General features: G+C 44.3%; 1 protein-coding gene across 5 annotated transcripts in view; it reads right to left on the reverse strand.

Annotated features, from left to right (window-relative positions):
- The window catches only part of LOC125465166 (myotubularin-related protein 9-like), a 72,118-nt gene that overhangs the window by 45,636 nt on the left and 1,508 nt on the right, over positions 1-24,974 (reverse strand). Inside the window, exons 2-4 of one of the 5 annotated variants that reach the window (XM_059654419.1) lie at positions 7,827-7,942; positions 7,210-7,269; positions 5,619-5,727 (exon numbers count right to left, since the gene is read on the reverse strand). In XM_059654419.1, coding sequence (XP_059510402.1) covers positions 5,619-5,675 — 57 coding nt within the window. In that variant the 5' untranslated portion in view covers positions 5,676-5,727; positions 7,210-7,269; positions 7,827-7,942. Of the gene's footprint in view, positions 1-5,618; positions 5,728-7,121; positions 7,270-7,826; positions 7,943-24,974 lie in introns of those variants that run through there. The other 4 variants (XM_048558373.2, XM_048558375.2, XM_048558376.2 and 1 more) reach the window with 4 other exon arrangements.

Consider the following 24,974-nt stretch of genomic DNA (forward strand, 5'->3'; position numbering starts at 1 on the left):
GTAGCCAGGAAAGACCTAAAGAGAGAGCTCAGAAGAGCCAGGAGGAGACATGAGAAGTTGTTGGCGGATAGGATCAGGGTAAACCCTAAGGCTTTCTATAGGTATTTAAGGAATAAAAGAATGCAAGTAAGATTACGCCCAATCAAGGATAGTAGTGTTAAGTTGTGTGTGGAGTCAGATGAGATAGGGGAAGCGCTGAATGAATATTTTTCAACAGTATTCACTCTAGAAAACGACAATGTTGTCGAGGAGAATACTGAGATATAGGCTACTAGACTAGGTGGGATTGAGGTTCACAAGGAAGAGGTATTAGAAATCCTTCATGGGCTGAAGATAGATAAGTCCCCTGGGCCGGATGGGATTTATCCTAGGATCGTCTGGGAAGGCAGGGAGGAGATTTCCGAGCCTTTGACATTGATCTTTAACTCGTCATTGTCTACAGGAATAGTGCCAGACGACTGGAGGATAGCGCATGTGGTTTCCCTGTTCAAGAAGGGGAGTAGAGACAACCCTGGTAATTATAGACCAGTGAGCCTTACCTCAGTTGTTGGTAAAGTGTTGGAAAAGGTTATAACGGATAGGATTTATAATCAGCTAAAAAAGAATAAATTGATTAGAGATAGTCAGCACAGTTTTGTGAAGGGAAGGTCGTGCCTCACAAACCTTATTGAGTTCTTTGAGAAGGTGACCAAACAGGTAGATGAGAGTAAACCAGTTGATGTGGTGTATATGGATTTCAACAAGGCATTCGATAAGGTTCCCCACAATAGGCTATTGTACAAAATGCGGAGGAATGGAATTGTGGGAGATATAGCAGTTTGGATTGGAAATTGGCTTGCTGAAAGAAGACAGAGGGTGGTAGTTGATGGGAAATGTTCATCCTGGAGACCAGTTACTAGTGGTGTACCGCAAGGGTCGGTGTTGGGTCCACTGCTGTTTGTCATTTTTATAAATGACCTGGATGAGGGCATAGAAGGATGGGTTAGTAAATTTGCAGACGACACTAAGATCGGTGGAGTTGTGGATAGTGACGAAGGATGCTGTAGGTTGCAGAGAGACATAGATAAGCTGCAGAGCTGGGCTGAGAGGTGGCAAATGGAGTTTAATGCAGACAAGTGTGAGGTGATGCACTTTGGTAGGAGTAACCGGAAGGCAAAGTACAGGGCTAATGGTAAGATTCTTAGTAGTGTAGATGAGCAGAGAGATCTCGGTGTCCATGTACACAGATCCTTGAAAGTTACCACCCAGGTTGACAGGGCTGTTAAGAAGGCATACAGTGTTTTAGTTTTATTAATAGACGGATCGAGTTCCGGAACCAAGAGGTTATGCTGCAGCTGTACAAAACTCTGGTGTGGCTGCACTTGGAGTATTGTGAACAGTTCTGGTCACCGCATCATAAGAAGGATGTGGAAGCTTTGGAAAGGGTGCAGAGGAGATTTACTAGGATGTTGCCTGGTATGGAGGGAAGGTCTTACGAGGAAAGGCTGAGGGACTTGAGGCTGTTTTCATTAGAGAAGAAGGTTGAGAGGTGACTTAATTGAAACATATAAAATAATCAGAGGGTTAGATAGGGTGGATAGGGAGAGCCTTTTTCCTAGGATGGTGACGGCGAGCACAAGGGGGCATAGCTTTAAATTGAGGGGTGAAAGATATAGGACAGATGTTCGAGGTAGTTTCTTTATTCAGAGAGTAGTAAGGGAATGGAACATTTTGCCTGAAACGGTAGTAGATTTGCCAACTTTAGGTACATTTAAGTCGTCATTGGACAAGCATATGGACGTACATGGAATAGTTTAGGTTAGATAGGCTTGAGATCGGTATGACAGGTCGGCACAACATCGAGGGCCGAAGGGCCTGTACTGTCCTGTAATGTTCTATGTTCTATGTTCTATGAACCTATCACGGATGTTTTTAAAAAAATGTTTAAGATTTTAACGGCACTGAGGAATATGGGGAGAAGGCAGAAATATGTCATTGACATGGAGGGTCAGCTGTGATCACAGTGAAGGATGGAGGATGCCCCAAGGGCTGAATGAACTAGTTTCTACTTTGTACTAATGTCCTTCGGGAAAGGATATAGAAACATAGAAACAGAGAAACCTACAGCACAGGAACAGGCCCTTCGACCCTCCAAGCCTGCGCCGATCAAGATCCTCTGTCTAACCTGTCATCTATTTTCTAACGGTCTGTGTCCACTTGCTCCCTGCCCATCCATGTACCTGTCCAAATATATCTTAAAAGACACTAACGTGTCTGCGTCTACCACCTCCGCTGGCAACGTGTTCCAGGCACCCACCACCCTCTGTGCAAAGAACTTACCATGCATATCTCCCTTAAGCTTTCCTCCTCTCACTTTGAACTCATGACCCCTAGTAATTGAGTCCCCCACTCTGGGAAAAAGCTTCTCGCTATCCTCCCTGTCTATACCCCTCATGATTTTGTAGACCTCAATCAGGTCCCCCCTCAATCTCCGTCTTTCTAATGAAAATAATCCTAATCTACTCAACCTGTCTTCATAGCTAGCACCCTCCATACCAGGCAACATCCTGGTGAACCTCCTCTGCACCCTCTCCAAAGCATCCGCATCCTTTTGGTAATGTGGCAACCGGAACTGCACACAGTACTCCAAATGTGGCCGAACCAAAGTCCTATACAACTGCAACATGACCTGCCAACTCTTGTACTCTATACCCCATCCAATGAAGGAAAGCATGCCATATGCCTTCTTGACCACCCTATTGACCTGCGTTGTCACCTTCAGGGAATAATGGACCTGAACACCCAGATCTCTCTGTTCATCAATTTTCCCTAGGACTTTTCCATTTACTGTATAGTTCGCCCTTGAATTTGATCTTCCAAAATGCATCACCTCGCATTTGCCCGGATTGAACTCCATCTGTTATTTATCTTGCCAACTCTCCAGTCTTATCTATATTCTGCTGTAATTTCTGACCATCCCCTTCACTATCAGCTACTCCACCAATCTTAGTGTCATCAGCAAACTTGCTGATCAGATATCTGCTGTCTTTACCCAGTCTGGCTGATGTGTGACTCCAGGTCCACAGCACTGTGGTTGGCTGTTACCTGTTGTCACAAATAGCCAAGCAAACCACTCAGTTCGAGGATAACGAGTGTTGGCCTTGGCAGTGCCCCCAAAGCTGGTCAATCCAGCTGTTAACCCACTAAGCTCTTATGTGACGGTATTTTTGCCCTGGTCCCTAGATGGCACTCATGATCCTTTCCCAAAAGGAACATATAATGTATGCACTAGAGGCCATACTGACTAATAGGTCATCATATTTCACTCTCGAGCAAAACTTTGTTTGGAGTGATTTGAGTTACTATTTTGGCTGCAAGGTTCAGAATTAACATAAAAATGAAATATGATTACTATGACTGGGAATGTTTCTCGTGAAGTCTGTCAGCATGCAGTAGGAATATTTTTCACTGTGGACCCTTCTGTAATCTGTGTTATTCACGTGCAGAAGATACTCCATCAGGCTCTCTGCATACCAACTGCCCTCAAAATGTAACACTCCCTTCCCTGAAAATTGCATGTTTTCCTGGCAATTTCCTGTGCAGGAGGGGATTCACCAAGATGCTGCCTGGGCTGGAGTGATTCAGCTCTGAGAGATGAGGCAGGCCTGGGACTGTTTGTCTGAGAGCAAAGGGGGGAACCTGAATGAAGCGTACAGAGTTCTGTGGGGCATAAACAGAGTAGTTAGGTTGAAACTTTTCCCTTTAGTAGAGGGGTTCAATAACCAGGAACACAATTTTAGGACAAGGGGCAGGAAGTTCACAAGGGATGTGAGGAAAAAGACATTTTCACTGAGAGGCAGAGATAATGGGAACTGCAGATGCTGGAGAATTCCAAGATAATAAAATGTGAGGCTGGATGAACACAGCAGGCCAAGCAGCATCTCAGGAGCACAAAAGCTGACGTTTCGGGCCTAGACCCTTCATCAGAGAGGGGGATGGGGGGAGGTCCCCACACCTCCTCCCTCACCCCCATCCCAGGCCCCAAGATGACATTCCACATCAAGCAGAGGTTCACCTGCACATCTGCCAATGTGGTATACTGCATCCACTGTACCCGGTGCGGCTTCCTCTACATTGGGGAAACCAAGCGGAGGCTTGGGGACCGCTTTGCAGAACACCTCCGCTCAGTTCGCAAAAAACAACTGCACCTCCCAGTCGCAAACCATTTCCACTCCCCCTCCCATTCTCTTGATGACATGTCCATCATGGGCCTCCTGCACTGCCACAATGATGCCACCCGAAGGTTGCAGGAACAGCAACTCATATTCCGCCTGGGAACCCTGCAGCCATATGGTATCAATGTGGACTTCACCAGTTTCAAAATCTCCCCTTCCCCTACTGCATCCCTCAACCAGCCCAGTCCGACCCCTCCCCCCACTGCACCACACAACCAGCCCAGCTCTTCCCCCCCACCCACTGCATCCCAAAACCAGTCCAACCTGTCTCTGCCTCCCTAACCGGTTCTTCCTCTCACCCATCCCTTCCTCCCACCCCAAGCCGCACCCCCCGCTACCTAGTAACCTCATCCCACCTCCTTGACCTGTCCGTCTTCCCCGGACTGACCTATCCCCTCCCTACCTCCCCACCTACACTCTCTCCACCTATCTTCTTTACTCTCCATCTTCGGTCCGCCTCCCCCTCTCTCCCTATTTATTCCAGCTCCCTCCCCCCATCCCCCTCTCTGATGAAGGGTCTAGGCCCAAAACGTCAGCTTTTGTGCTCCTGAGATGCTGCTTGGCCTGCTGTGTTCATCCAGCCTCACATTTTATTATCTTGGAATTCACTGAGAGGCAGGTAGTTATTTGGAGCTCACTGTCTGAAAGGGTGGTAAAGGCAGGAAGTCTCAAGATATTTCAGAAACATTTAGATGAGCACTGAATTGTTATAGGATACAAAGCCCTGGGCCAAAAGGTGAATAATGGGATTAGAATTAATGGGTATTTAATGAGCAGTGCAGATAACATGGGCCAAAGGCCTTCCTTCCATGCAATAAACTCTGTGACTCTGCTCTGTGGCTAAATTTTAAAAATACTGTTGTCACACAGTTTTTAAAAAGTTAATTCAGTGAAGGATTTTCCACCTGCCCTTATGATTCCAGACCAGTGGTTTTGTGATCTTCAACTTTAATTGCATTTCAATCAGCAGTAAAAGGCCATTTGTATTCAGTAGTTAGTCTGAAATCACATTTACATCCCAGCGGCCAAAAAATTGTCAGGGTCATCTCATGACTTCAGCTGACTGAAGCACTTGAAATGAGTGTTACTCAGGACTAAAACTAACAGAAGAGAAATGATGGCCTGCATGTCAATTATCTCATTTGATTCACTACTTGGGACATGTCAATCCTGGCTGGAAGCTCAGCATCAGGAAGCCACCAAGAATAGTCTGATCTATTCTCCCATTATTTCCACATGGATAGGGTAGCTTCTATCTTAAATCTTACTGGTAGAAATTCTGTTTCAACCTGCAAATTTCTGTCTGGTCAGTCTGATAATGTTTCCATCTGATATTTCATTTCTTAATTCCCTGGTTAAGTGGAACAACAATTTCTACAGTTGTTGTCACACTCAGTACATTACCTCAATTGACTTGGCAACATTCAAGCATTCTTCCATTCCTGGTATCTCCAGGTACATAACACACAAGTCTTTACATTTAATAGTTATTATCCCTGAAGACCCTGTATATCTGGAAAAGAAAGAAAATGTTTTGGGCTGTTGAAACACATTATAGAATGCAAATATGGGATTCACACAGAAACACATTCAGATATTTTTCCTGAGCCTGTAATAATCATCTCTAGAATTGTCTAATTGCAAAAGAACAAGTCGCAAGAACTGCTGTTGGTGTCTGCTGACTTTTTGCGAGGAAGCTCTCTCAGTCTCATCTCCTTCCACAAAGAAGCAGAGAAATGTTCGCAATCTGCGACGCAAGAACATGCAGAGCCTTCTCACAGGTTCTCAGCATCATTTATAGATGACTTTGAGTTTGCGTGATTCAGACAAAAGGTGATTACTTTCTCCAGCATCTACAGTAATGTGGCTAGTATCATCAAAATGCAATGTATGTCAGGTACTGCTACTTCAGGGTCTACAACTATCAAAGAATTGCATTAGAGCCTGTGTAACATAAGACTCACTGTGGTATTAAAGTTGCAGATAAAGAGAAAAAATATGATTTCGAAGTAAACTCTAAAAACAGAGTTGCGTGTGTGTGTGTGAGGCAGGGTCCAGTAAGAGTGCATGTGTTCTGTGTTGTCAAAAGATTTGTATCGGTTTCTGTTTCGGCAGCAACATGAGTCAATCACCATCGTGGACGGAGGTTGCGGGACTCTGATCACACTGGTTACATGATTCGCATTCAGGTGTCATTTAACTCAAATTTAGATTTTCATTGTTTTTGCGGGTCAGTGTTGGAAAATTATTTTCTTACTTCATAGCTCATAAAACATTAAACGAAGCCAAAGCCATAATTCAGACAGGCTTGACTCGAGGTGATGCAGAGAAATGATCTTGCACGGAGGTGGAGGAGTGGGAGGTGAAGGGAGGAGAGGAGATGGTGGGGAGGGAGTGTTGGAGGAGTGAGATCAGATCAAGCTACCAAATAGCAGCTAGGGAGACTGTTCAAGGGTGATGTCAGGATGCACTTCTTCAGACAAAATCTGACAAATATCTTGAACCTGCTTCCTCCAAGAAATGGCAATGGGCTGAGGGATTCATTGGAACTTTCAAACATGGATTGTTTAATGTTTGTTGGGTAAGGGTTACAGAAGCAAAGCACACAGATTGAGCTCTGATCCAAATTAGCCGGGATCTGACTGCTGACAGCATGATGTAATAGGCTTAGGGCCAATGATTTATCTCCTCCATTTCCTATATTCTTTACAGTCACTTCAAATCAGAAAATATCCATTTAAATACCAGATACAGAACAGGCACAAACAACAGCTTTGCAACATAGCGTTAGCAATAACAGAAGCATTTCTTTCAAGAAAAGTCCCACTTCCTTAAGAAAACAAGATCCATATAGACCCAGTAAACTTATGTTGAGGAAGGAAATCAAAAAAATTCTTTTGAACTCACTTCGGAGAAACTTTATGTTCCCAGTGTAAGCTGCAAAAGCACAATGCCTAACGTGAAAGAAGCAGCTATTGGTAATTAAATACCAGACCTGTCCCCATTCTGCTGATTTACAACTTTGATGCTTTGGTATCCACTTATGTTCAGCACACTGATTAAGAAAACAGGAGACAGAAAAAGACAAACACATGCAATATTAGTGTCAGAAAGAAGCATTTGTCAAATGTCGACTTCTGATTTAACAAATAATGCTTCCTCTAATTATATCACAACAGAAACTTAGAACAGCTCCTGTGGGTTACATTATTGTTTAAGATTATTGTTAAAGTTAAAAATGAATGGAAATGTAGAAATTGTACTGAAGATATATTAAAAATCACAAAGCACATAAGTAAGCTTTTGAGGAAGGTTCATTGATCAGAAATAAAACCAAACACTGTTAATGTTGTTACATAATTTTTAAGAATAGTTTAAAATGTCCCTGGGTCCAATCCCCAGGATTAATGGTCAGAGAGTCAAACAGTGCGGGCTAGGATTAATAGAGTCAGACAGTCACACAGCACAGAACAGGCCCATTGTCCAAGCTGTCCATGCCAACCAGGTCTCCCAAACTAAACTGATCTCATTTGCCTGCGTTTGGCCTATATTCCTCTGATCCTTTCCTATTTGGGTACCTGTCCAAATGTCTTATAAGTGTTGTAATGGTACCTGTATCTACCACTTCGTCTGGCAGTTCCACCCTCTTTGTGAAAATGTTGCCCCTCAGATCTCTTCGAAGTTTGTCCTTTCCACCTTAAACCTGTGCCCTCTAGTGTTGAAGTGCCCTATTTGAGAGAAAAGACCTTTTCAATTCACCTTATCTATGTGCCTCATAATTTTGTAAACCTCTATAAGGTCACCCCTCAACCTCCTACACTCCAGTGGAAAAATTACCCATCTATCCAGAGTCTTCCACAACTCAAACCCTTCCCTGCCTGCAACATCCTGGTAAATCTTGTAAGTGACCTTCTATAGGGGCAGCCCTCAGTATGTGTACAGCAGCATGACGGGTCCCTTGTGTCTGTTTGTCAGAGAGGAGGGAGATGCTGCACCCACATTCCCTGACACCTCTCGGACTGGGATCAGAACAGTCTCTGAGGTGACTGCAAAACTCATTCCTCAAACCGCGTAGCACAGCAGAGGTCAGAGCCTAGTTCTGGATTACTAAGAATCTGATGCTTTATATTCAAGGGACAATTAGCTTTGAAGACACCCAGTGAAGCAGCTGTCATTAGGAGGTCACAGAATGCTGCTGGAGCACACCTGCAGGAATCCGCACACCCCCCCTCCCCCCGAGGCAGGGGAGGGACCCAAGCACAGTCCCCCAGGCAGGGGACAGAAACCAGCATAGTCCCCCAGGCAGGGGACAGAGCACAGCACTGCACCCCACTCCCACTCCAGGCTGGGGAGAGAACCCACACTGCCCCCCAGCACTGCACAGTCCCCCAGGCAGGAGAGAGGGCCCAGCACTGACCCCAAGGCAGGGGAAAGGGCCCAGCACCACGACCGAGGCAGGGGAGAGGGCCCAGCACCACCCACCAGGCAGGAGAGAGAGCCCAGCACTGTCCCCAAGGCAGGAGAGAGGGCCCAGCACTGTCTCCCAGACAGGGGAGAGGGCCCAGCACTGTACCCAAGGCAGGGGAGAGGGCCCAGCACCACGCCCCAGGCAGGGGAGAGGGCCCAGCACCACGCCCCAGGCAGGGGAGAGAGCCCAGCACCACCCACCAGGCAGGAGAGAGAGCCCAGCACTGTCTCCCAGACAGGGGAGAGGGCCCAGCACTGTCCCCAAGGCAGGAGAGAGGGCCTAGCACTGTCTCCCAGACAGGGGAGAGGGCCCAGCCGAAGGCAGGAGAGAGGGCCCAGCACTGTCTCCCAGACAGGAGAGAGGGCCCAGCACTGTCTCCCAGACAGGAGAGAGGGCCCAGCACTGTCCCCAAGGAAGCAGAGAGAGCCCAGCACTGTCTCCCAGACAGGGGAGAGGGCCCAGCACTGTCCCCAAGGAAGCAGAGAGGGCCCAGCACTGTCTCCCAGACAAGGGAGAGGGCCCAGCACTGTCTCCCACACAGGGGAGAGGGCCCAGCACTGTCCCCAAGGCAGGAGAGAGGGCCCAGCATTGTCTCCCAGGCAGGAGAGAGGGCCCAGCATTGTCTCCCAGGCAGGAGAGAGGGCCCAGCACTGTCTCCCAGACAGGGGAGAGGGCCCAGCACTGTCTCCCAAACAGGGGAGAGGGCCCAGCACTGTCTCCCAGACAGGGGAGAGGGCCCAGCACTGTCTCCCAGACAGGGGAGAGGGCCCAGCACTGTTTCCCAGACAGGGGAGAGGGCCCAGCATAGCCCCCCAGAGAGGGGAGAGAGCCCAGCACTGCACCCCCAGGCAGGGGAGAGAGCCCAGCACTGCCCCCCCAGGCAGGGGAGAGGGCCCAGCACTGCCCCCCCAGGCAGGGGAGAGAGCCCAGCACCTCCTCCACAAAGTTATCGTGTTTAGGTTGAGAAGAAATAAAACGTGCCCTTCACTTTAAGGGCAGCAGAAAACTCCAGCTCACGAGAACAGATCAGGTTCTAGTTAATCTGTGATCCTTCCACCTCCCTCAGTACAGCAGTAATGGCTAAAGAGAGCTGCAGGGATCTGCCCTTTTAACCAGGCCCTCTGAGCTGGGCATTCTAACCTTGTTATTCTACCAGCTTCGTGTCCTAATTACTTGTTAGAATGCTGTCAATAGTTCAAGAAGATTTCCTGCATCTGAAGAATGAAAGAAGTTAGATTCTGACCCAGCCAGCAGTGGTCTGAAAATGATTCCTGACTAACAGCAATTAGTACCTGAACTAACTACACAATGGCTGGTATCCCATCAGCAAGTTACCCTTTATTTACATATGCACTGTACACAGGCTGTGACCAGCCTACTCAGAGTCAGTCCCTGAAGTCAGATATACCTAGGAAATTCAGAGAGTCTCCTGTCAGCCAGGGCTCCCTGATTGGTGCTGTTAATCTGGGCCAATCAATCAAGGATCTCATAGTCAATAAGATCTACCTGGTTCCAATCACTAGTGTCAATGAAGAATTTGACCACTCCCGGTGCTCATCCTTAGTTATTGTGTATTTGCTGATTGGTGACAAATTCATGAAATAAAAAGAGCCCTACATTATAATAATATTTGACAGTGATTCATTTGTGTAATGTAAATTTTGAAAAGCGAACAATGCTATCCTCGTTTTTCATAAGGTCTAACCATCAGTTAATCATTGAAAGTCTGAAAACTTTGTTTAAACAATGTTGTACCTCAAACTATTACATGTAAACAACATCTCAGTTTCCATATGACAGGTCTGTGTTTATATGTGTTGTATGTGATCTTTAATTTAAAAGGCTATGTGTACAGGGTTTACCATATCAATCACTGAGAGCTCCACTACACACTCAAGGTTGGGTCTGGGGGTCAGAGAGTAAGCTCACGTTGCATATTTTGTCAGGTTGTTTGACATGATTTCCTGGAAATGAATATGAATTAAACACCCCTGAAGACCATTTCCGCATGTCCCATGTGTTTCTATTTTGTGCAGTTTTCATCCTGTACTCATGCTCAATTTGTGGAGAGTTTGAAGTTTCAGACATCAGATCCTTGAACGTCCATGAAAGAAAATAATTAACCACTTTTAACCTCTAAAGATGGTGCTTCATCATCAGGCACATTATTGACTCCACCACAATGAGCTGACTTCATATGGAATTCCAAAACCCACCACCGCTGCCTCTACTTTCTTTGCTCTATGGAAGTTCATTTTTGACAAAGCAGAACAGAAACTACAGGCAGCAACAAGCGATTTTCCTTCTAAAATCAAACAGTTACAAAGAACCCCATCCACATACAACTCCTTTTTGTTTCCCGTAAATTTCTGTTCAATTTTTGACATAAAGGAGCAGAAGGCAATGAATTTTATAGGAACAAGAATGTAGGAGTAGAAGTGGGCCATTCAGCCCAGCATTCCCGCTCCAATATTCTAGGTCACAGCTTTTCATTCACCTATTTCTTTGCTATCCATCATATTTTGAACCTGCTGAATTAGGCTCAAGCTGCTGGAGATGACTCGGTCACAAAGGTCTCATCAAATACTTCTTCACATTCCCCATGATGATGCTCAAGAAGGGAAGGTAACTCCGGTGAAAAATCTCATCCATCCAGGCTGGAATGTTTTTGTTCTTTTGTTTCCTTTCATTTGCAGCTTCTTCCATTGAACATGCAAAAATATTCCCTTTATCTTTATGTGATGGGGGCCAGAAATTCCCTTCAGCTATTTACCTCGTGCAGGCTTTGGTTTTGCATTTTTATAAGCAATGATATGGGGTGCGCGTGTGCGTGTGTATACCTGTGCATGTGTGTCCGTGCATGTACGTATGTGCGTGCGTGTACGCGGTCACTGCCCATGGAGTGGGCCCTGAGGCATTGATGATTGATGGAGGTCCGAAGGGGCAAGATGTGAACTGGAGTCACCAGGAACCTGCTCGGACTTTCATGTCGGGAACTGTCCCCCTCTGGTTTCTATGAGGGGGAGTGGGGGGAATTGACTCTGTCTAGTTTCTAAAGGTGGGCGTTGGTGGGAGGGGTGGAAATGGGAAACTGCATATTAATGAGGACAGATCACACTATATGCAATGCTAATGTATGTAAAAAGAGTTCTCTCTAGCTGCTTTTCCCATGAGAAAATCCCGTCTTGCCACGCTACACTCAGCTGGATAATGGGTATTTTTGCTCTCAATATCAGGATATCCTCAATCGCTATCTACCATGATCCTTGCAACTTTCACATTGTTACCCACATCTTTCAGGTGCTGGGAGATTCCTCCCAATGTTTACTAAGTCAACCGCTCTGTCCTTCACATGAGAAATGAGCTTGGAGATGTGAATACGATAACGTTATGACACTGAAATATCACTGAGATCACGTGAACACAGTCAAATTACTCTGAAGCAATTTCTCAGTTCAGAGACAGCGCAGTGTGGAGCTGAAGGAACACACCAGGCCAGACAGCATCAGAGGGCAGGAAAGCTGATATTTCACGTCGGAACTCTTCTTCAGAAAAGGGTCCTGACTCGAAACATCAACTTTCCTGCTCCTGCAGTTCTACACTGTCTTGTCTCTGACTCCAGCATTGGCAGTTCCTACTATTTCTCAGTTCAGGGTGTAATGATCAGTGTCAGGATGTGGGTCTGAATCGACATTTCTCTCCTGGGTAATTTACTGGCCCTAGCCATATTCCCATGGTCTGGTTTAAAAAGAAGGGAATATGCACTCTGGCATAATGTAGCATTGATAAAGATCTGACAAAACCTGAACGTCCTCAGACTGCGTGCAACCAAAAAGAAGCCAAACTGGAAACAGAAAAACAAACTAAATTCTTTTGGAAACTATAATGGATGTCTCCACTATGTTTTTGTCAACAACACATATTGCAACGACCACCTTGTTTTTATATTAACAGTTACCTAAAGGAGACAGAAATTTAAAAATACTGCCATATCTATAATTAAATTTCTGTCTACATAGCAGATTGGCTGTCCCGACAATACGCAGTTTTCTTGTAAATGACATTAACTCATTTGTACACACTGAGTGACCGCTGAGAATTGATACCAGTTCCCTGATTTAATGTAAAGCGAACTACATCAGAGAGAGAGATAGATAGATGGATAGATAGAGAGACAGCGTTTTCATAGCTTAGAAAATGCCTGACCACTCATGTGGAGTGAGATGAATCGCACACAATGTACAGCACAGAAACAGGCCCTAAGGCAGCAAGTGCATTGGTGCACATTTCCTGCAGACAGACTACAGACAGGGAGAGCTCAGCACAGGGAACAATTGGCCAGAGAGAAGTACAAACAGTAAATAATGCAGATGAATTTAAGTTACACCGAGACTGATATTTAATGGAGTAGCGAACAGAGGAATAGTAATATTGGGGACATACATGGATGGAATACAGAATCTACTCTTGTCATGGATTTTCTTTGCAATGCTGCAATGAAGGAGAAGAAGCCATTTTGTAGAAATAGTACTAATGCCAGGATTAATAGTAAAATCATAAAATCTGGTGTCCTACTCTCAGGGTATTGGCTCTCGGGGTTCCAGTTCTCCGGGTTCCGGCTCTCCGGATTCTGGATGCACCCAACTGCAGCCACAGCCTTTATGTCGATGCTCCAGAGTTGCAAACTGCTGGTCTCTGATTGGGTAACAGCTCTCCCCCGCAAAGGGGTAGACAGTGGCTAGCGGTTTTATCACTAGACTATTTAATCCAGAGACCCAGATAATATTCTGAGGAACTGGGTTCAAAGCCCACAACAGCAGGTTGTAGAATTTGAAGACCATAAAAATTGGGATGTAATAGTGTAATGATGATCATAAACCCATTGCTGATTATCCGAAAATCTCTTTAGCTTCACTAATGCCCCTCAGTGAAGAAAACGGCAACACTTATCCAGTTTGGCCTACATGTGACTTTACAGCCTCAGCAATGTAGTTGAGTCTTAACTGAACTCTGGGCAATAAACGCAGGCCTAGCTAGTGATGCTCACATTCCGCGAAGGAGTAAAAAATAGTTTAGGTCAGGAAAATTGCTACATCTTTCAGAAAATGAGTAAATCAGCCAAAGGAAACAGAGTCCCTGTCATTGGGTATCTTTGTTTAGAGGATTGTTGATTATTGAAATTCTTCACCTCTGGGAGATGTAGATATCTAGTCATTGAGTAAATTCAAAACTGAGGTCAATGGATTTCTGGGTTAAGTGAATTAAGGACAATGGGAATATTGTGGGATGGTGTAGCTTAGGGGAATACCAGCTGTGGCCTTGTTGAATAGTGCAGCAGGTTTGAGGAACAGAATAGGTTCCTCCTGTTCTGATTTCTGAGCTTGTTATGTTCCTTTGTGGCACCATTTCCTTCAAAGATCAGGTATTGATATCTAAGTATTGTAAATAATTCTGACTGCTTTTCTCAAACATGTGTTGCTGTTTTAGCTTCCTCCTTCTGTAAATTTATAGCTGTTAACATCTTTTTATTATAATTTGTTCCTGGGGTCGCATTTTCAGCTGCAAAACAGAAAGTGCAGATATGAAGAACATCATAGTCTCAGGGAACAACAACCTAGCAAGTGATTTCAGAATAATAGAGCTTACACAACAGATACTAGGATAATAAAATGTGAGGCTGGATGAACACAGCAGGCCAAGCAGCATGTCAGGAGCACAAAAGCTGACGTTTCGGGCCTAGACCCTTCATCAGAGAGCTCTCTGCAGCATCTGCAGTTCCCATTATCTCTGATACAACAGATACTATATGACTTTTCAAAGGAACCACAAAATTGTGTTGAGATGACCATTTTCTTTCATTACTGCTTACATTTTCCATATACCCTGAACATCTCCCAGTCAATGCCTGACCTGGCCTTGATAATAAGAACACTTTCTCTCGTCTCCTTCCAGTTCATTGCTGTGGGACCACCAACTCTTTCTGACCAGTTGGCAGTAAATCCATATTTAACTGAACATATTATTGTGGGGTTCCTGTTTGAGGACATTTGCTGGGACTGGAAAGGGACGAGAAATTTGATCTTGTTCTTTTTTCAGATATTGTTTAAATCTCACCCTGCATCAGAGTGGACAGGCTTCAGGAACACAGTCAACTAATCTTTATTACAGTGGCTGCAATGATGAGTTTGTGAAATGTAAACAGTAACAACTGAGATAAATAATTGCATAAAAACTGAGTTTAAGATACATTTTCAAATACTGTACAACTGTACCATGTAAATGCTTCATTTCCTATCATCAATGCCAATTATTTTAGTATTCTTGCTCTTTGTCTTAGATTTTTGAAAATGTTGTTGTTCAGAATGGCCATCAATTTACTTCAGGTCTATTTGAATCCATAGAACCCCTACAGTGTGCAAACAGGCCCTTCAACCCCCAACAAGTCCATACTGAACCTCAGTGCATCCCATCGGGACCCATTCCCCCATAACACATCCTGAACACTATGGGCAATTTAGCACGGCCAATCTACCTAACCTGCATATCTTTGGACTGTGGAAGGAAACTGGAGCACCTGGAGGAAACCCACGCAGACACGGGGAGAATGTGCAAACTCCACACAGACAGACACCCAAGGCCAGGATCAAACCTGGGTCCCTGGTGCTGTGAGGCTGCAGTGCTAACCACTGTGCTACTGAGCCGCCCTTGGAGCTACTTGTTTGGACTCACGAGGCAGGATAATAGTATCACCTTGGGTAAGAGTTAAGCATTAACATTCGCTGTGAATCTCAAATGTACAGAGATATTCTTCAGGTGCAGAGTGTATAAGTACTGACTGTTGATAAAGGCTGTTGCTGGAACATGTTACTCTTACATTCCAGTTAAAAGCTTATGGGAACACGTTTGCATCAATTGATGGGAGATCACTCATTCTGGGTCACTACAATAATGCGGCATTCCTTCCAGTATCATGTAACCAGCCTCATGGCCAAACTACTGAAGCTATCCAGCAGCAGACAGCAGTCAGTTTGGCGTAAAGCCACACTGTTGAGTACAAAACTGGACATCTGGCTTCTTTATCACTAGAGGCAAGAGATGGTGGATGCAGAATTGTGAGGAGTTGTAAATATTGAGAAAGTTACAAAGGTAGGCAGTGGTGAGGTTCTGATCCACAAGGATGAAAGTTTTCATTTGACAATGTTGGTAAGCACTGGGGTACCTAAAAGGTTGGGAAATGACAGTCAGGGTTTCAGATGAAGTGATGGTCATTGAAGGTGAAGGACACAAGTTCAGTCACTTTGAAAAAAGAAGAATTATTTATTTGTCCAACATCTGCTGTCACAGATGGGAGTTCAATTGCTCATTGCTGACCATGTGTCTGTGATACGTATATTTCCTGGGAAACTGACAGCTGAGCAGAGTACGGAGAGAAGCAGCAAATAAAGTACAATCTTATCAGGTCACACTTGAATTTAATCCTTTGTCAGAACTTTGGACTGATTCCATAAATACAGAAATTAAAGTCATACATTCTGTATTGACACTATCACATGAAATAATGTGTGGATAGTGCACAAACCGGACATTAAACAAAGCCATAACAAGCCAAGAATTACATTAAAGTAAAAGAATATTAAAGCAATAAAAAAATTCAGATCAGTCTGTTTAAAATGCTTTTGAATTTCCTTGTAAAGGGTTGCCTCTGATGTCCCTGTGATTCTGTTTGAGTTCCATACAAATCTGATTCCAGTCAATACAATTCCTGATCAACTGATTTCACTGAGTCTTTGAATATGGATGATGTTTACCTTCAGTGATTTTTCCTGTTAAACATGTTGCTGCAAGATGTGAAATGCTGACAAAAATCAACACTCAGCAGATATGTGCTTGTGATAAAAACATAAAACATATGGGAGATTAAATCCAATCGATTTGAGCATGCCCATCTCTGACAAATGGGAAACCCAGCTTTGCAACCTGACATTCAATCACATCATCCTCATTGCATTGCTCACTATCAGCAGTCTGGGTGTACCATTGACCAGAAGCTCAACTGTACGAGCTATATAAATACTGTGGCGACAAGAACAGGACAGAAGTCAGGAATCCTGCTTTGAGTAATACATTTCACCATCCCATCATCTACAAGGCATATACATTATGATGAAACACTTTCCATTTGCCTGGATGGGTGCAGCCCCAACAACACTCAAGAAGCTTGACACCATTCAGGACAAAACAGCTGCTTGATTAGCGCCTTTTTCATTACTTCACTATTCCTTTCACCATGGGCACTTAGTACCATGTACAAGATCTGTTTACAGCTATTCAACAAGCCTCCTTTGACAACATCTTCCAAACCTGCAATCCCTACCATCTAGAAGGACAAAGGCAACAAATGCATGGGAACACCACTAGCTGCAAGATGCCTGCGAGACACTCCCCAACCTGACCTGGAAATATGTCATCATTCCTTCACTGTCACTGGATCAAAATCCTGGAATTCTCTCCCCAAGGGCATTGTGGGTCTACCTACAGCACATGGGCTGCGGCAGCTCGGTACCACTTTCAAGCCTGTAACTCATGAAGAAATAAATCAGAAATACTCTCAACCTTGAGCCAGTCCCCACCAGAGCTAAAAGTGCTTTGCTGGCCCTGGGTTGTTTATCGAGACAATCACCACAAGCAGGAGACAGAGAGCTAAGAAGCAGGTCATATGGAGTACAACATTGCAGTGAGCGTTGGTGCAAGGGTACAGGCAAAGTGGTGAATTATTGAATAATTAAGTAGGGGGCCTTCAGCCCATTGAGTCTGTACCGCCAAAACTACATTAAATCTACACTAGTCACACTGTACAGTGCTAGGCCCATAGCCTTGAATAACATGACATTTCAGATGCTCATGCAAGTGCCTTCTAAACGTTGTGAGGTTCCTGTCGCAACTTCCCTCCCAGGCAGCACATTCCAGAACCCCACCACCATCTGAATGAAAACATTTTTCCTCAAATCCCCTCTAAACCTCCTGCCTTCACCTTGAAAGCATGTCCCTTGTTAAAATTTACCCTATTACCCCATACTCCTCCTCTGTAAATTTCCCCCTCAACTTTCACTGCCCCAAAGAATGCAAAGTGAGCTTTTCCATCCTCTCTTCATTGCTGGAGTGCTACAATCCAAACAACATCCTGGTGAATCTCCTCTGCAAACCCTTCCAATGGAATCACATCCTTCCTATAGCGTGGGGACTACAGATGACACACTCTTGTTGTGGTCTAGCTGTACAGCTCCAACATGACCTCCTTGCTCTTATAATCTATGCCATGATTGATAAACACAACTGTCACATAACCTCTTTAACTACCCTATTAGCCTATCCTATCACCTTCAGGGATCTGTGGGAAAGCACTACAACATCCCCTTGAGCTTCCTAGTATCCTGCCATTCATTGAATGTTCTCTTGTCTTGTTATTCCTTCCAAAGTTCATCACCTCACACTTTTCAGGGTTAACTTCCATCCACCACTGAACTACACATCTGAAAAATCTGTTTATATCCACCTGTAAGCTAAGACCATCTTCCCCACTTTCAACTACCCAGTCATACATCAGGTCACCCACGGCCTTAGTTATCATTCCTCTCACATGCTCATCTACATCATTTTAATTCATAACGAACAACAAAAGGATCCAGTATTGATCCCTAAGGTATGCCACTGTACTCCAGGTTCCAGCCACACAAACAGCTTTATAGTCCCACCCGCTGTCTCCCACCATGAAGCCAATTTTGGATTCAACTTGCCAAGATACGCAGGATCATATGAGCTTTTACCTTCCTTATCCATTTCCCCTATAGAGCATTTTCCAAGTCCTTGTTGAAATCCGTATCAACCACATCAACTATACTACCCTCATCCAAACACTTGGTCACCTCCTCAAAAACTTCAACCAGATTCATTTGTCAAACCACCGCCCCCTCTGTCAAACCCATGCCGATTATCCCTGATCAAACCTTGCCTCCTTTAGGGATAGGCCAACCTGCAACACCCACTTTCCACAAGTGAATAACAAAAAAGGACTTTAATTTGCTCGTTCAGGATTTACTCCGGTTGTTTCCATACCATTCCTGTAAGATTCATTTGGTCAGTAATTTGCTGATTTATCTTCACTACCCTTTTTGAAATGTAGAACTATGTTAACTGTTCACCAGGACTCTAGTAACTCCCCTGTGGCCAAAAAGGAATAAAAAGTTTGGGTCTGGGCCCCTGTAATTTCCTCCCTTGACTCCCAATACAGCTTGGGATATAACTCAACTGGGCTGGTGGAGTTTCTTTCCATTTTTAAGCCTATCAAAACTTTCACCACTGAGGATATAAAAAGTGATTTCAGGGAGGTAGGATGGAAGCTGCAAAGCAGGATGAACAGAGTAGTGTTCTCTAGTTTACTACCGGTGCCACGAGATAGCGAGGGGAAGAACAGGGAGCGGGCGCAGCTTAACACGTGGCTGCTCAGCTGGTGTAGGAGGGAGGGTTTCAGATGTGTAGACAATTGGGATGCCTTCTGGGGAAGGTGGGACCTGTACAAGATGGACGGGTTGCATCTGAACTGGAAGGGGACTAATGTCCTGGGTGGAAGGTTTGCTTGAGTAGTTCGAGAGGGTTTAAACTAGTATGGCAGGGGGGTGGGAACCTGAGCTGTATACCGGAGGTGAGAGTTGATGCAGGTGAGGCAGTAGCAAGAGGTAGACCAGCTAGTGGGAAGGATTTTCCTGGGAAGGAACCAGGGGATCAGTTAAAGTGTGTTTGCTTTAACGCAAGGAGTATCAGGAATAAAAGTGATGAACTTAGAGCATGAATCAGTACCTGGTGCTATGATGTTGTGGCCATAACAGAGACATGGGTTTCTCAGGGGCAGGAATGGTTGCTGGATGTTCCAGGGTTTAGAGCATTTAAAAAGAATAGGGAGGGGGGAAAAGAGGAGGGGGTGTAGCACTACTAATCAGAGAGGGTATCACAGCTACAGAAGCTTCCATTGTCGAGGAAGATCTGCCTACCGAGTCAGTATGGGTGGAAATTAGGAACAGCAAGGGAGCAGTCACCTCATTAGGGGTTTACTACAGGCCCCCCAATAGCAGCAGGGAGATTGAAGAAAGCATAGGTCGGCAGATTTTGGAAAAGTGCGGACGTAGTAGGGTTGTTGTAATGGGTGACTTTAACTTTCCTAATATTGATTGGAACCTCCTTCGAGCAGAAGATTTGAATGGAGCTGTTTTTGTAAGGTGTGTTCAGGAGGGTTTCCTAACTCAGTACGTTGACAGACCGACGAGGGGAGAGGCCATTCTAGACTTGGTGCTCGGAAACGAGCCAGGGCAGGTATCAGATCTCGTGGTGGGAGAGCATTTTGGTGATAGTGACCAGAACTGCCTCACATTCTACATAGCTATGGAGAAGGAGAGGATTAGGCAAAATGGGAGGATATTTAATTGGGGAAGAGGAAACTATGATGCAATTAGACATGAGTTAGGAAGCATGGACTGGGAGCAATTGTTCCATGGTAAAGGCACTATAGACATGTGGAGACTGTTTAAGGAACAGTTGTTGCGAGTGATGAATAAATATGTCCCTCTGAGACAGGCAAGAAGGGGTAAGATAAAGGAACCTTGGATGACGAGAGCGGTGGAGCTTCTTGTCAAAAGGAAGAAGGTAGCTTACATAAGGTGGAGGAAGCTAGGGTCACGCTCAGCTCTAGAGGATTACAGGCAGGCAAGGAAAGAGCTCAAAAATGGTCTGAGGAGAGCCAGGAGGGGGCACAAGAAAGGCTTGGCAGAACGGATTAGGGAGAACACAAAGGCATTTTACACTTATGTGAGAAATAAGAGAATGGTCAAAGAAAGAGTAGGGCCGATCAGGGAAAGCATAGGGAACTTGTGTGTGGAGTCTGAGGAGGTAGGGGAAGCTTTAAATGAGTTTTTTGCTTCTGTCTTTACGAAAGAAATGAACTTTGTAGTGAATGAAACCTTTGAAGTGCAGGTGTGCATGCTGAAATGGATAAAGATAGAGGAAGCTGATGTGCTGAAAATTTTGTCAAACATTAAGATTGACAAGTCGCCAGGGCCGGACCAGATTTGCCCTCGGCTGCTTTGGGAAACAAGAAATGCAATTGCTTCGCCACTCGCGGAGATCTTTGCATCCTCGCTCTCCACTGGAGTCGCACCTGGGGACTGGAGAGAGGCAAATGTAATTCCTCTCTTCAAGAAAGGAAATACGGAAATCCCTGGCAATTACAGGCCAGTAGGTCTCACGTCTTTCGTCTGCAAGGTGTTAGAAAGGATTCTGAGGGATAGGATTTATGACCATCTGGAAGAGCATGGCTTGATTAAATGCAGTCAACACAGCTTTGTGAGGGGCATGTCATGCCTCACAAACCTTATCGAGTTCTTTGAGGATGTGACTAGAAAAATTGATGAGGGTTGAGCTGTGGATGTGGTGTATATGGACTGCAGCAAGGCGTTTGATAAGGTTCCCCATGGTAGGCTCATTCAGAAGGTCAGGAGGAATGGGATACAGGGGAACTTAGCTGTCTGGATACGGAATTGGCTGGCCAACAGAAGACAGCGAGTGGTAGTAGAAGGAAAATATTCTGCCTGGAAGTCAGTGGTGAGTGGTGTTCCACAGGGCTCTGTCCTTGGGCCTCTACTGTTTGTAATTTTTATTAATGACTTGGATGAGGGGATTGAAGGATGGGTCAGCAAGTTTGCAGATGACACAAAGGTTGGAGGTGTCATTGACAGTATAGAGGGCTGTTGAAGGCTGCAGCGGGACATTGACAGGATGCAGAGATGGGCTGAGAGGTGGCAGATGGAGTTCAACCTGGATAAATGCGAGGTGATGCATTCTGGAAGGTCGAATTTGAAAGCTGAGTACAGGATTAAGGATAGGATTCTTGGCAGCGTGGAGGAACAGAGGGATCTTGGTGTGCAGATACATAGATCCCTTAAAATGGCCACCCAAGTGGACAGGGTTGTTAAGAAAGCATATGGTGTTTTGGCTTTCATTAACAGGGGGACTGAGTTTAAGTGTCGTGAGATCTTGTTGCAGCTGTATAAAACTTTGGTTAGACCGCACTTGGAATACTGCGTCCAGTTCTGGTCGCCCCATTATAGGAAAGATATGGATGCTTTGGAGAGGGTTCAGAGGAGGTTTACCAGGTTGCTGCCTGGACTGGAGGGCTTATCTTATGAAGAGAGGTTGACTGAGCTCGGACTTTTTTCATTGGAGAAAAGGAGGAGGAGAGGGGACCTAATTGAGGTATACAAGATAATGAGAGGCATAGATAGAGTTGATAGCCAGAGACTATTTCCCAGGGCAGAAAAGGCTAACACGAGAGGTCATAGTTTTAAGCTGGCTGGAGGAAAGTATAGAGGGGATGTCAGAGGTGGGTTCTTTACACAGAGAGCATGGGATGCGTTGCCAGCAGCAGTTGTGGAAGCAAGGTCATTGGGGACATTTAAGAGACTGCTGGACATGTATATGGTCACAGAAATTTGAGGGTGCATACATGAGGATCAATGGTCGGCACAACATTGTGGGCTGAAGGGCCTGTTCTGTGCTGTACTGTTCTAGTTCTAACAAAGTGTGAAGCTGGATGAACACAGCAGGCCAAGCAGCATCTCAGGAGCACAAAAGCTGACGTTTCAGGCCTAGACCCTTCATCATCACTCTCTATCAGTCTGCTCAAGAATATCACAATCCACTTTCCTGAGTGAAGGCAGATGCAAAGTACCTGTTTAACACTGTACTAATGTCCTCCAGCTCTGCAGACAGACTTCCCCTTCATCCCTAATGGGTCCAACTCTTTCCCTGGTTATTCTCTTCCCCTTTATATGTTTATAGACTATCATGAGATTCTCTCTGATTATACCCCACGGCCCTTTCTCGTTGCTTCCTTAATGTTCCCCTATCCTTTCTATATACCCTTACGGCCTTCGTTGATTTGCTCCCTTTGCAACTGTTACTTTTGTCTCTTTTTTTTAATCCAGTCCTGAATGTTTCTTGGCATCCAGGGTTCTCTGGGCTTGTGCTCCCACACTTCATGTTGGACCTGTACTCTAATTCCTTTTTGAACCTTGAGCCTCCCCTTATTCTATAGCAGATTTACTCACAAGTGGCTACTGCAGTCCACTTTGACCAGATCCTTCTGTATTTTAATAAAATCACTGTGTATGCACTGACAAGTTTCACATTAAGTAAGTCAAAAATAATTAATGTATTTGTATAACACTTTTCAATAGCAAAAATATATTTGTATTGTCTTACAAAGAATCATTTGACTTTATACAATTCAGGATGGGAAGGTTTTGAAAGCAAAATGTTGAGAACTCTCAAAAGGGAAAAGCATCAATTGTCACATGTCCAATGGGAAGTGTGCACTGGTAATCAAATTCTAGCATTCCACAAGTCATGACAAATAGATAAATAACCAAGAGAAATACAGAGATTATTAATTTGCCTGAATGACCTTAGCTAAAATAAAGGACGCTCACACCAGATTTCATTCATAAAACAAGAAAACATAATTTTTTTTTATACACAAGCCCATCCTTTAACATGTGGCAAAATGGATTATTAATTACTGCTATGTGAACTTAAACTACACTTCCTTCAAACCCAAAACACACACATTCATTCACAAATAGGACAAACAAGACAGACTGTTCTGCAGAAACATCACAGATGGAAACACATGGCCAAACAGGAGGAAATTCAGCAGACCAAGATCCCAAACCATAAAGGTAAAATGAAGTGGCATTTTCACAGTTCTTTCAGTTTTCTGTCAATGCTGTCACCTTATTATCGGCTGCAGGAGGTTCTCACTTTGATAGTTGATCAGCTAGACCCGAGCTGTTGTTTGGGTTAGAAGTTCTTTTCAGAGTTGTTGAATGCTGGTTTTCTTCCGCTCACATAGGGAGCAAGTGTGAAAGTGAGATCTGTTTTTACTTGCATGCTTTTGGGAGGTCTGTGTGTCACAGCCCAAACACAGTTCTTGCCAAATTCAAGTTATTCACAATGACACGATGCTAGGCTTTTTTTTATAATGCAAAGGCACCTTGTACCTTCTTGTCACCATGAAAGTATCAAATTCAGCTTTCCGAACACTCAATGACTTAGTGTTATCAGTAAGTGAACACCACACTGTTCCACTTTTGACCAAGGTGGTTTAAAAAAGGTTCCTTCACTGCAACATGTCAGTGTCCAAACTTCAGTTTTCCCAGTTTATATTTCCAATAACGACACATACAATTCTTGCACAATTAATTCCAACCAACCCTAAACTGCCATCTGAATCATTGTTAAACATTATTAAGTAGCAAGAGAGAGCTGATGCAATTAAAAATATAGAACCTAGCTTGGCATAAATAGCTTATTTCCGGATAAAAGGTATCACTTTGGTCAAACATGCAATGAGCAACAGACAGGGCTTGTTCTGGTGTTGTTTCTTCTTCCTGAGGTTGTTATGTTTCACACCATCTTTAAATGGTGCTCTGTTTGAAAGCAGCAATTTACACAGAGCTGAAAATGTGCTTGTCCAAGGTGTATTAATTGTATGCTGCTCAGTACTGCCAATTTAATTTGCTTTTAAATTGAAACATAATCTTCTCCAAACATACATGCTATTGTTGAGTGAGATAATGCGAGATACTGAGACTTCACATCAGTTTCTGAATGGCAAGGTAGAAAATAATTTCGTGTATAACAGAACAAATAGCCAGCAAACACTAAATTGTACATTAAACATCAGAAACTTCACTAAATAAAAACTGAAAGAACTGCAGATGTTGTAAATCTCAAAAAAGAGAGAAATTGCTGGAAAGGTTCAGCAGGTCTGGCAGCATCTATGAAGAAAAATCAGAGTTAACATTTGGGTCTGGGTTCTGAGGAAGGGTCATTGAACTCAAAACGTTAATTGATTTCTCTTCTCCGATGTCGCCAGACCTGCTGAGCTTTTCCGACAACTTCTGTTTTTGTATCAGAAACTTTACACTGGTTTCTGTAACTCAAACAAATTTTAAAGATGATGTACTTTGCAAGGTTTGCCGAATGGGTTTTACTGTTATCAGCCTTGAACGTTTTCAGTTATTCCCTTCATTTGTACTTTATACAACTTACTGCCCACCCAGCCCCCCCAAAAAAACATACATAATACAATCATATGCAGCCCTCGACCAAGTTAAATAAAGCATATGACTTTACTGTACAGCACATTATCGTTCTGGGAGAAGGTAGTGCAGTCGGTTCATTTG

The sequence above is a fragment of the Stegostoma tigrinum genome, chromosome 24 (genome assembly GCF_030684315.1).
Source record: "Stegostoma tigrinum isolate sSteTig4 chromosome 24, sSteTig4.hap1, whole genome shotgun sequence".
In the NCBI taxonomy this organism is placed as follows: Eukaryota; Metazoa; Chordata; class Chondrichthyes; order Orectolobiformes; family Stegostomatidae; genus Stegostoma; species Stegostoma tigrinum.